The sequence below is a fragment of the Cervus canadensis genome, chromosome 22 (assembly GCF_019320065.1).
Source record: "Cervus canadensis isolate Bull #8, Minnesota chromosome 22, ASM1932006v1, whole genome shotgun sequence".
NCBI lineage: Eukaryota > Metazoa > Chordata > Mammalia > Artiodactyla > Cervidae > Cervus > Cervus canadensis.
The window spans coordinates 1,209,090-1,221,904 of NC_057407.1; the positions used below are offsets into that span (position 1 = coordinate 1,209,090).

A 12,815-nucleotide genomic window follows, 5' to 3' on the forward strand; every position below is an offset into this window, starting at 1 on the left:
GTCCAGAGCCTTCTCAGTGGACTGTCGGCTCTGAGAGCACAATGAGGCTGCCAGGAGAACCTACTCTGTCAGATGAAACCCCAAGCCATAGCTGGGGCCCACGCTTGCTGGTCACTAAAGCACTTTTCTAGAAAAACTGGGGTTTTGTTTCGCTTGCAAAGATAACGCTAATGGTGCCAAAAAAAAAGATCAGCACCACAAATACAAGTCCTAGAGGCGTTTTCACCAGGAGGATGCAGGTGAGGACGAGCCTTGGCAGGCGCGGGCGGGTACTCACCAATGGCCCTGCGGAAGTTCTCCATCAGCACTTCGGTCTTCTTGATCTCCGTGGAGTATACTTCACTCCCCACCATCGGGCAGAACGGGACCTTACTCCCCAGCTCCTGAGCAATAGCCAGAGCTAGAGCTGTCTACACAAGAAAACAAAGGAAACGCACTTGTTTCACATTCTTGAAATATAATAATTCAGGAACATATGCTAGAAACAGAAATTATTAACTAGGGACTGAAATTCTAGTCCTTTTAGTTTTAATACTGTTTGCATGTTTCACAATAAACATGTGATGACTCTTGTGGACAGTCAATTTCTAGTGTGAGTGGCATCTCCAATGGTCCCTGTCATCACAATGGCTGTCACGACTGAGACTCGGCCAGTACAGGTCCAGCTCCCGATGCTGCACAGGCCCCTCCCACTAACCCTATGAGCTGGACACCACTACTCTCCCCATTTCACAAATGAGGAAGCTGAGACACAGATTAAATAACTCGTCCTTGGTACCGTAATCTAGAAAATGGCAGAGTGGAGCCTCAAAGTCTGGCAGCAGGGTTCCAGAGATCATGTTCCCATGAGAATCAGCAGAGCCTTCCAAATCTGTTCCCTCAGTGTTAAAACACGGTTCTGACCACGTCGCAGTAGAACAGCTCTGCTGGGTCTCTGAGATACTGCTTTCTATCTTTACAGACTCAGGAAGCCATCAACTGCAGCCCATCAGAAATCAGTAATCAAGGAACAAATGACTGGATGCTCACTTTATGCTGAGTGGCCCCACAAACCGTGAAGAATGACACCCAGGCTGGGATTCTAAGGCTATGAGTTGGTAAAGTCACACTTGAACATGCCCATATAAACTACAAAAAGACTTTTGCTAAAAACTACAGCTGCTGAACAGATGAAGACTTAACAGATATATGATCAAACATCAAGTATGAAGAGCCAGAACCTTAAATGCTGCTTTCAGCTTTCCTCAAGTCTGACACAAAAGCCCAGGTAAGGTCAGCTCCCAAGGTGCACAGGCTAAGGAAGACAAGAAGCTTGCTGCTGAAGAATGACAAGGACCTCTGAGTTTTAAAACCGGCCCAGTAAAAATCCCTCTTCTGTTCACTGCTGATGGTTTAATCTTCAGCGAGACCCTGAGCGCACGGGCAGCCTGTGCCTGACTTTCTCGTCTGTCAAACCCAAGCCCTGGGCTAGTGACTGGCAGCAGGCTGGTTGCCCACAGACTCTCCTGTTTTGGCCTGCAGACTCTCAGGTGTATTTTTCAACTTAGCTGTTGCCCACGCTTGAATGTAGGGAATTTCACAGAAAAATACAGGTTTTAGCTTCTTCTGAGAAGCAGGCAGCTCTGGCCACAGCGGGCCCCAGTGACCACACGGCTGCACCGAACAGACACCCGGGCTGCTGCCGCCCCAGCGAGGGCACGTGCCGGCTCCCGGGCGCTCCCTCAGCCCCACCGCCCATGCAAGCAGGCGTCTGAGTCTGTGCCCTCGAGGCTGGTATTTCTAGAGCTGTGCTCTCCTGTGTTCTGAGAATGAAGGGGAAATCTCTAGAGCACGACAGCAAGGTAGCAGCACGCTCAAACAGGACTCCTGTGGGAGGAGCCGCAGGCCAGCCAGGCCCACCTTCCATCCAAACTGCTCACCTTCCCAGTCACTCTGCTTTCTCGTCCCCCAAAACCACAGGCCCCAACCCCCCTCCCTCAGCTGTGAACTCAGACAGTGCCGCACCTGATGCAGTGCAGACCCCGCCACAGCCAAGTACAGAAGAAACAACCTGTCTATTCCTGTGACACACGAGAACTGCGTGGTCAAGAAATGCCTCGAGGGGGTGCAGTGCCTTCCACTTAAAGGCTCTCAGAAGGATGGCACAAGACGTGGCTACTGCATGGACTGTACCCGCACCCGCCATACAGGACAGGCTGACTTGCACGAAGACTGCGTGACGGGAGCTGGGAACCTCCAGACGTTCACGCTGGATTCAGAAAAAGCAGAGGGACCAGAGATCAGATCGCCAACATCCGCTGGATCACAGAAAAGCAAGAGAGTTGCAGGAAAACATCTACTTCTGCTTCACTGACTACGCTAAAGCCTTTGACTGTGTGGATCACAACAAACTGGAAAATTCTCCAAGAGACGGGAATACCAGACCACCTTACCTGCTTCCTGAGAAATCTGTATGCAGGTCAAGAAGCAACAGTTAGAACCAAACATGGAACAATGGACTGGTTCCAAATTGGGAAAGGAGTACGTCAAGCTTGTATATTGTCACCCCGCTTATTTAATATATATGAAGGGTACATCATGCGAAATGCTGGGCTGGATGAAGCCCAAGCTGGAATCAAGATTGCTGCAAGAAATATCATTAACTTCTGATATGCAGATGACACCACCCTTATGGCAGAAACTGAAGAGGAACTAAAGTGACTCTTGATGAAAGTAAAAGAGGAGAGTGAAAAAGCTGGCTTAAAACTCAACATTCAAAAAACAAAGATCATGGCATCTGGTCCCATCACTTCATGGCAAATAGATGGGGAAACAATGGAAACAGTGAGAGACTTTATTTTCTTGGGCTCCAAAATCACTGTAGATGGTGACTGCAGCCATGAAATTAAAAGACACTTGCTCCCTGGAAGAAAAGCTGTGACAAGCATCATCAGCATATTAAAAAGCAGAGACATTACTTTGCCAACAAAGGTCCCTATAGTCAAAGCTATGGTTTTTCCAGTAGTCATGTATGGATATGAGAGTTGGACTATAAAAAAAGCTGAGCGCAGAAGAATTGATGCTTTTGAACTGTGGTACTGGAGAAGACTCTTGAGAGTCCTTTGGACTGAGCGGAGATCAAAACAGTCAATCCTAAAGGAAAACAGTCCTGATTATTCACTGGAAGAACTGATTCTGAAGCTGAAGCTCCAATACTCTGGCCACCTGATGCGAAGAACTGGCTCATTGGAAAAGACCCTGATGCTGGGAAAGATTGAAGGCAGGAGAAGAAGGGGACAATAGAGGATGAGGTGGTTGTATGGCATCACCGACTCAATGGATGGCGAGTCCATTGAGTCCAGGAGTTGGTGATGGGCAGGGAAGCCTGGCAAGCTGCAGTCCATGGGGTCAAAAGAGTCGGATACTGATGACACCACCCTTACGGCAGACTGAGTGACTGAACTGACTAACTGACTAGCTAGCACAAGAGATCCCGCTGAACCCTCCCAACCAGCCTATGAACTTGATCATCTACTTCACATTTTATGGATTTAGAAACTGAAACTCAGAAATTTCCAACTCACTCAAAGTCAGTTAGCAAGCATCAGGGTCAGAATGCAAACCCCAATCTCCAGGACCTACTTCTGCATGACCACCCCCAAGCAAGTGGCACAAAGATATTGTTGCCAAAAGATTAAAAAATCAACTTTATTTTCAGTCTCATATGAACACCTTTTTCTAAAACCCAAACACAAAGCCCCATTATTATGAGTGTGCAGCCTTAAGAGGGGAATGGCCACATTCTGAACAAGCACCACACTCCTGCCAGCCACTCAGCTAGGTCGCCTAAACCTTGGGGCCCATGGGCTCACAGTAATGCAGGAGAGTTACCACATGCCTTGAACATGTGGAGAGGGACTGGACAACCCATAGGTGCCGAGAGCCTCTCGTATCTCCTAGAAGGAAAACGGTATGATGTTACCAAAGCACCAAGGACCCACAGTTCCAGCAAACTGGCCGAGAGAGTCACAGCCACTCCTTCATGCTACAAGACATCCAGAGTGAGTAAAGAGTCAAGACAGATCCAGAGAGAAAAACTACCATGCCTGGAGAGCTGGGCGTGTGTTTGACAGACGCCAGAAACCATGGATACAAAGAAGCCTTAAAGAACACATGTCAGTAGACAAGCTGACCACAAAGAAACTCTCCAAGGGCCAAGGATGAGCTCGTCAGTCTCAGAGCAGCTCCGGCTGAGGAAGTCCCCCTAGTAGGCTCTCAGACAGCTTCAGGACTGGACTCTACACGGCCTGATGGCCAGAAAACCCAAGCCACAAAATTCCCATCACGTGCTCTGGGCTGGGAGCAAGCAGAGCCCCTCACAAGTCCCCTCAGGAAGTACTCGGCCCTAATCAGGAGATCAGGGGAGCCTCAGATTTGATCAAACACAAGTCCACAAGCAGACACAGGATATAAAATGAATAAGAAATTGTTTCATGAACAAGAAACAAGAGGCTATCAAAAATAGCCAGATTTTGAAGAAATGAAAAATTTTAAAATAAGAGGAGGAGGGAAAGGCTTCTTCATTACAAAAAAAAGTAAAAAGAAAAAAAAAAAGCAAGCTAATATATGTATTAATGAGGCGGGCATGGCAACCCATTCCAGTATTCTTGCCTGGAGAATGCCCACAGACAGAGGAGTCTGGCGGGCTAGAGTCCATGGGGTTGCAAACAGTTGGACACAACTGAGCAACTAACCACAGCACAGCACATATGTATTAACAGAGGATACAAGAGATTTAGAAAGTCACCACTTTGCAACCACCAATGTGATAGCTGATAAGGCAAAGACCACTGAAGAATGCTACAGCCATCGGGTAAAAGGATGTTCCCAACATCTCAGTGTCACTTCCCAGAAGATTGTGAGTTTCAGAGGGAGCCAGTCCCCTCAAAGGAGAACACGGCGTGGTGTCAGCCTTCCGCTGTGATGCAGGTTCCAGACACAATGCCACCTATGCAGCGTTCTGCCAAAGTGCTGAATGTTTCAGACACAATCAGACAACTGCTGTAGGATATTCTACAAAACAACTGTCCTAGACTTTTCAAAACTGTCAACATTGTAAAAGGAATCAAAAAAATGCAGGGAAGGGTAAATGTTCTTAATAAAGAAACTAAATAAACTATTGTGAATCCAACGTGAAATATGTGATTATAATTCAAATAAGAAGTATAAAAAATGAAAACAAAATGAAACAAAAAAAAAAAGAAGCACAAAAAATAAAACAGCCAAAAACTGAAACAACTTATAGATATTTTAATATGAACTAAATATTAGCTAATACTGTTAGCAACATTACATTTCTTGGGTGGATAACAGTATCATGGCAAAGAAAGTCCTGGCACTTACCTTCAAATGGTTTAGAAGTAAAATATAGAAAACACAAATGTCACAAAATATTTACCATTAGTTACCTGTGAGTAGGGTACAGAGGGGTTCACCAAACTGTTCTTTCTACTCTTTTATAGATTTCAAATTTTTCAAAATGAAAAATATTCAATGGACTGTACTGAAGAGTAGCTTTCTCACAGGTTACAAGGCAGACTAGAAGAGAGATCTAAAGAAGCTACCCAGAATGCAGTAGAGGCAAAGCAACAAAAAACATAAAAGAGGTTAAAGACTGAAGACAAACTGAGAGGCTCTGGCCCAGGGTACTGCAGGCTGAAGAACTCGCTGTAGGGACCGCTCTCTGCCCTGCAGGCCCCATGGCCTCCACCCACAAGATGCCAGGAGCACTCGCTGTCCCACCAAGCGCAACAATCGAAAGTGTCAGGACAGGGCCAAAGGGTCCCAGAGGGCAAAGGTGGTCCAGGCAGAGGACCTCTGCAGTGGAGCATCACCTCACTGGACTTCAGGAGAGGAAAGAGACCAGAGAAAGGCAGCATCTGAGGAAAACAAGGCTAGTTAGTTCCCAGAACTGATTAGACATATTACATACTCAGATCCATATCAAGCAGGATAAATGAAAATAAATCCACTCTTTGACATACCACAGTAAAACACCAAAACCAAAATATCCCCAAAAACACCCAGAGAAAAAAGACAAAATCCTCAAAATTAATCTTCTCAAAAGCAACACTAGTAGCCAAAAGGTAGGAAATACCATTGAGAGAAACAGCACTGAGAGAAAGCATCTGTCAGCTGAATGATATATCCAACAAAACAAGGGCAACACAATTAACACAAACCTGACTTTGCGACCAATAAACTTCTAGAAGGAACTTCTTAACGATGTGGTTTAGGAAGAAGAAAATGGAAGGAGAGCAAAGGTCTAAAATACGAAAAGGACAGTAAGCAAATAAACGGTAAATATAGTGATGAACCTGGAGAAGGAATGGCAACCACTCCAGTATTCTTGCCTGGGAAATCTCATGGACAGAGGAGCCTGGTGGGCTATAGTCCATGGGGCTGCATGGCGTCGGACACGACTGGGCAGCTAACATACACACAGTGACGAGCAGAGAGGGAACTGAAGTTCACGTGTACAGCCCTTTAAAGTTTACTTGTTCACAAATACAGCACTTTTTCCTCAACTTTAAGACACCAATATAAGATATACTGTCAATTCAATCATATGACTTCAAAATGATAAAGTCATCATCTTACAACTACCAGTTTAATAACTCTTCAACAGGGAGGGTGGTGCTACTGCTTCAGAAAGCCTAAGGGACCTGCCTGGGGTCTCAGCACCAGGGTGGAACCCCTTTCTTTACAAACTCACTCCCAAGCTTCTCCTCTCCTGCATCAAGTGAGTGAGTGAGTTGCTCAGTTGTGTCCGACTCTTTGCGACCTCATGGACTATACAGTCCATGGGATTCTCCAGGCCAGAATACTGGAATGGGTAGCCTTTCCCTTCTCCAGCGGATCTTCCCAACCCAGGGAATGAATCCAGATCTCCCGCATTGCAGGCGGATTCTTTACCAGCTGAACCCTAAGAGAAGCCCAAGAATACTGGAGTGAGTAGCCTATCCCTTCTCCAGCAGATCTTCCCAACCCAGGAATCAAACCGGGTCTCCTGCACTGCAGGTGGATTCTTTACCAACCGAGCTATGAGGGAAGCATCAAGCAGCGCTCTTAAAGAACAAGCAGGCCCAGATGGTGTGTTTCAAGCACCCGGCCAAGCCCCTCACAGATCCCACAAGCTGTTAGGCACCTCAGCCTAGAAGGCCCTTTTCTTTCCTGCAAAGTCAAACCCTCTCCCAGCTTCAAGAGCAAATGTCAAGCCTCAACTCCTCCAGCCATACCAGCCCAAGCGCCACTTTCTGCTGCAATGCCAGTTGCATTTATAGGCAGGCGATGCCCTGCAGCTCAGTGCTCAACTGAAGACTTCCCTGCTGCCATGGTTTCCCCTCTGCCCTGGAGAGCCTATGAGGCCCCTGGAGATAAAAAATCCTTGAAGATAAAAATCTTTTTCCCTTCTCCTGCCATCTCTCACAGTCAGAACAGTGTTGCTTCAAGTCAGCATTTGGAAAATTGCCTGCTGACCGATCTTCTTTTCCTCCCAAGTAAGATGTCACTCCCAAGATTTTATGATGCCCTAGGCCAACAGAAATGTATTTCCAAAGCAAAGGAGACTTTAAAGAGATAAAAGACAAATTACAGACAATGAGACCCCTCTGAGGACTTCATTCTGTTTTCTCTGGAGGTCAGCCAGGATAATTTGAATTTTAGAAGCATGGATTTTAGATACTCAATTGTATTATTGCACATCAGTTTTAAAAACATACATATAACCAATTCAGCTAAACAAAGACTAGTTAAGACACAAATTCAATTTGGTTTAGACATTAAGATCAACCTCTTGGGCAGATTTTTTAAATGAGAGAAAATGAGTACCTTGCCAGTTCCAGGAGGTCCTGCCAACAAGACAGCTCTTCCAGCCATTTTCTTGCTTTTGATTAATTCTACTATCACACCACATGCCTAGACACCACAATGGAAAGAAATAGTAAATCAATATTACAATGCTTCACAGGAGGAAAAAGCCCAGTCTCTGGCGCACACAGTTCACAGACTCATTCATTGAGGCCAGGACGCCACAGGGGCTGTGCTAGGGGCTGGGGGCCATGAGGCCCACAGAGCTCCAGTCCTAGTGGGGGAGACAAACGCAAAATCACCATGAAGAAAAAAGGGCAATGAAACGGCAAGTGGCTGGGGGCAGAGGTCACTCTATAGGGTGATCTGGGAAGACCTCTTCGACATTTTATCTGATACATGAAACTCCAGGCAGGGCAGAAGTCAGTGTTCCCGGCAATTCAAAATACAGGAATGAGCTTGGCACACCCAAGGGACAGAAAGGCTGCATGAACCAGAGCTCAGCAAATAAGCAGCCAAGGAAAAGAGGCTGTGGAGGCAGGAGGGGCAGGACTGAGAATAGGACCTTCCAGTCCATGGACAAGTTGGATTTTATTCTGCCTGTAATGGGAAATCAGTGAAAAAGTCTTAGGCTACATGTCATGTTCTGAAGATTTGTTTTTAAAGATTCTTGATGGCTGCTATATGGAGAATGGAAATGGGAGCTGTGGCATATACTCCAGGGGCCCTCTAGAAATTGGACATAAAACTGTGTTTATATGTTCACATGTGCATTTTTCCAGGGAGAGGATTCAACAGTCTTCATTAGATTCTCAAATTAACCCACTAAGTACTAAGAATCAATGACATATTCTACTAGTTGGCCATCAGTTAACTATCCCAGAATGCTGCAAGCAAATGCTGCATGTGATGTTTAATCTACGGCATCATAAGATTCAAGAAATGCCTTTCAAATCCTCAAGATTAAATTATTTGTTAGCATATTTTAAATATTCTGAGTATTAAGCCATTTTGTACAGTATATACATTGTGTGTGTGTGTGTGTGTATATATATATATATAACCACATACATCTATATGTATACGTAGTTGACCCATGAACCCTTGAAGCTGGGATGCGCAATCTCTACACAGTCGAAAATCAGCACATAACTATACAGTCAGCCCTCCGTATCTGTGACAGCAGCCAGTGTCCTAATACTGACATATTGAAAGAAACCTGCATGTGATAGACTCATGCAGTTCAAACCCATGTTGTTCAAGAGCCGACTGTATACTGACACATATATGTATGTACATATACAGAAACTCTATAAATGGGTCACTGATTTAATGCATTTTAGAGTATTTAAATACGTTGGAGCAAGGCTGAGAAAGTCATACTCCCTGAAGACCTGTATCTCGAGACTACGTAACACAAGATCTCTGACACTGATGGAAAGCATGACTCTCTACAAGGTGCATTCTATTTGTCTCAAGGCAGGTCACAGCTTTTCTCCCTGGGCAGTACCTTGCTGACAAGGTCCTGTGAACACATTTATCTCTTCTCTCACTTTCCCCCATGGACTCCAGAAATATACCTTGCTCTCACACTTAAGACAGCCCCTCAAACACACGGGTTCAAGGAAAGCATGTGGATGTGCTCTATTCCATTTCTGGCTCAGCTGGAAAAGCACAGTACACTTCACAGCCTAGAAGATATTCTTCAGAGGTCACATTTTTAAAAAGATAAAAGAGCCATTGTGGTCTTTCCATAGTAACCTCTGATATCATAATCCTCAGCATTGGAACTCTTTGGGCAATTCAAAAGAGGTAGAAGACTTTTCAAGCCTTGTCTATGTACTCTTATTCACACACTTCCTCTTCCCTTTAATATTCTTCCACTTAGGCTCCTTCTCTCCAGTGAAATACTTCCAGTGAATTCCAAAATTTAAAAAGTATAAACTGGAAGGGGCCTTTAAAAAACTGTAACTCTCATTTTTCAGATGAGGCTATTAAACACCAAGGAGGCTGGTGAGTGACCAGACTCAAACCAGGACCTGGTAGCAGAGCCGGGATGACTAATAAATCAGTACATAAATTCTGAGTCCCTATAATAAGCCAGGTTCTGGATATTTAACACCACCCAGTCTCTATCCTTGAGAAGCTCATATTCACATGGAGGCATACAGCATCCGAGTTAAGAGCATGGATTCTGGAGTCAGGTTGCCTTGGCTTTAAATCCTAGCTCTACCAATCACCAGCTGAGTAATCTCAGGCCCATAATCTAATCTCTGTGAAACACAATTTCCTAATCTGAAAACAGAATTCATAACAGAGAGGCACAAATGCTAACGGATTTACAGTAAAGTATACTAATGTCTACAACTGAGTTTGAAATGAAAGGCAGATTGCTGCATGGATAAATGAGCAGAGAGAGGATAAAGCAACTGTGTAAAATGTTACTTGTAGAAACAGGGCACATGGGTAGATAAGTCTTTCAATTTTGTCATATGTAAGAAAAGTGTCATAAAAAAGTAGAGGAGGGACAGTATAAGGATGGAGGGGAACAATAAGACAGTGGAAATGGAGCTGCTTAGCACATGGAGATCATTCAACAACTATCTGCAGTGACAGCCTCTCAGACAGCAGAAGCTGGATAGAGAGAAACTTCAGTCACCTTAATCCTGTCACATTTTCCCCTCTGGAAGGATGGTGTTCAAAATGAAGGCTTCTCTTTGGCCCTTTCCTAGCACAATTAGGCTAGAGGGCAAGAGTCTTAACCTGGACTTATGTAGCTGCTGAGCCACAGCAGAGGTCCCCACGGGCAATGGGCTGAGGGGGACTACACAGAGAGCGCTGTCTCAGGAGTCAGAAACACACAGGCACAAATTCCAGTGTTACTATTACTAAACTGAGTGGCCAGTGGATAAACTCAGCCAGTGGACTGAGTGGCCAGGTCTCTCACCCTGAATTTTTTCATCTACAAAAAACAAGTTAAAAAAAGTCTGAATAGTTCTGTGATAATAATGTAGGTGAAAGGACCGGGCACCATCATCACTTAGTAGATGTGGGCTTTAACTGGAATGGCCAAAAAGGACTGGGTACCTGTCACCTGCCAAAGCTGGTCACTTTCCGACTTTAAAATCCCAGAGTCTCCCAATGCGCTCTCAGAAACCACTATTTGGGGCCCGCAGAGCTCCCGCCTCCCAGAACCCATCCCCAAAGTCTAACACTCCTTCTGTTTAGCGGTTTAAACGTTTGTGTCCGAAACGCAAGGTCCGGGAGAGCCGGGATTTCGCCTGTTTTCTCCCCGCCGACCCCCGCGCCACGCCCACCGTCTGGGCCAAGGTCCGCCCCGCCCAGGCCCACTTCAGCGCCCCCACCTCAGCCCCACGCCCACCTCAGCGGCCTCACCTCAGCCCCACGCCCCGCCTCAATCCCGACCTCAGTACCCATTTCAGCCCCACGCCCACCTCAGTCCCCACCTCAGCCCCACGCCCCGCGTCAGCGCCCCCGCCTCAGTCCCCTCACCTCAGCCCCGCCCCTCAGCCCCCGGCCCCGCCGCCCGCCGCCACACCTCACGCGCGTTCTCCTGGCCCACGAGTCCCGAGGCCGCTTGCTTGGCCAGGCCGCTGTCGTCCAGCCCCAGCCCCTTCACATGGCTGTGGGAGGCGATTCTCTGAGTCTTAGTGGTGCTCTTCACCTCCTCGATCTTCATCCTGACAACCGGAGCCGGGGAGCCCGCAAAGCCCAAGCAGCGAGCACCCTGTTACCACGAGGCCGTTACCAAGCGGTTGGTCCCGCCTTGGTCGGCGTCCCATTGGCCGCGGCAGGAACGCCTCCGCGCTCCATTGGCTCCTGGCTGCGCCCGTCGCGACTGCCGGGGAGGGCCCGCCCACCAGCTTCCGGCGGTGTCCTGGGGTTGGCTTCCCCCGCGGCCGGCGCTTCCTTCCTGGGTAGGGACTAGAGGGGCGGCGCTGTAGCTCAATAGGGGCGCGCGTCCGGCACTTCACCGCGCCTTCCGGTCCATGAGCGCGTTCGAACTGATACCGCTCTGCGCAACTCAAGTTCGACCTCGGTATTGGAGATGAAGAGACAGGTTTAGAACTTAAGCTTCGACCTGCGCCCGCTGGGCAGTTTTCTGACGGCCACTTCTCTCGGCGTCTTCGGGGAGGCCGTGCTCAGCTTCCTCAGGGGACCTGTCCTCCTCTGCTTTCCCTCGCCTCCATCTCTCCGTTTACTTAGATTAAGTTGGCTGTGGGTGACATTTAGTGTAATTCCTAGTCCGGATGAAGATGCGGGCGAAAAGAGGCCCCTCAACTCACCCAAAAACGCGCAGCAAGTAATCGGCAGTTGGAATTCCTGCTGAGGACTTAAGGCGTGGCAGCCTGTGGAACCCTCATCCCATTCCTCAGATTAGACGGTCATCCCGCGGCTGCGTCCTGTCCAGTTTCCATGATAATGTCAGCGCTGCCTGGAACAGTGTACGCTTACCATACACCCACCCGTTCAACAAACATTTGTTTGCACCTGCTCTGAGCCAGACACTCCAGCTCACTGGGATGCAGACTTAAATACAAAGTCTCCAGCCTTAACAAGCTCAGTCCTTAGCTGGGAAGCTTGCGACGGTGAGGTGCCAGAGCAGGTACACCGGTGTGGTGTGCAAGCCCAGAGCAGGCCACCTGGAACAGCTGGAGAGCTGAGGAAGGCCCATGACGTGGCATGGTAATGCCCGCACGGAACCCTGATGGTAGGCTAACGTCCTTAGGAGCAGATGGTACTTTGCCATGTCACAGATAATTGGACTCAGGTCCAGAGAAATGAAGGACTTGCCCAGAGCTCAGGGGAGCTTTGCATCAGGGTTGAGACAGACCTGAAGTCAAATCCTGCTGCAGTGGTTGCTGACTCTCGTGTCTCCTTGTACTTCTCCTTCATAACTTTTGAGTCTAGGTTTCCAGTTATTTGCATGACTATTGGGTCAGTGT

The 12,815-nt window shown here is 47.3% G+C and overlaps 1 protein-coding gene across 1 annotated transcript in view; it reads right to left on the bottom strand.

The window, feature by feature from the left end:
* RUVBL1 (RuvB like AAA ATPase 1) overlaps positions 1-11,627 on the bottom strand; it is a 31,342-nt gene extending 19,715 nt beyond the window's left edge. The window contains exons 1-3 of the mRNA XM_043442051.1: positions 11,408-11,627; positions 7,870-7,956; positions 278-410 (exon numbers count right to left, since the gene is read on the bottom strand). Of these exons, the coding sequence (XP_043297986.1) occupies positions 278-410; positions 7,870-7,956; positions 11,408-11,548 (361 nt within the window). The 5' untranslated portion in view covers positions 11,549-11,627. The remainder of the gene's footprint in view (positions 1-277; positions 411-7,869; positions 7,957-11,407) is intronic.
* Between the last annotated feature and the right edge of the window lie 1,188 nt (positions 11,628-12,815).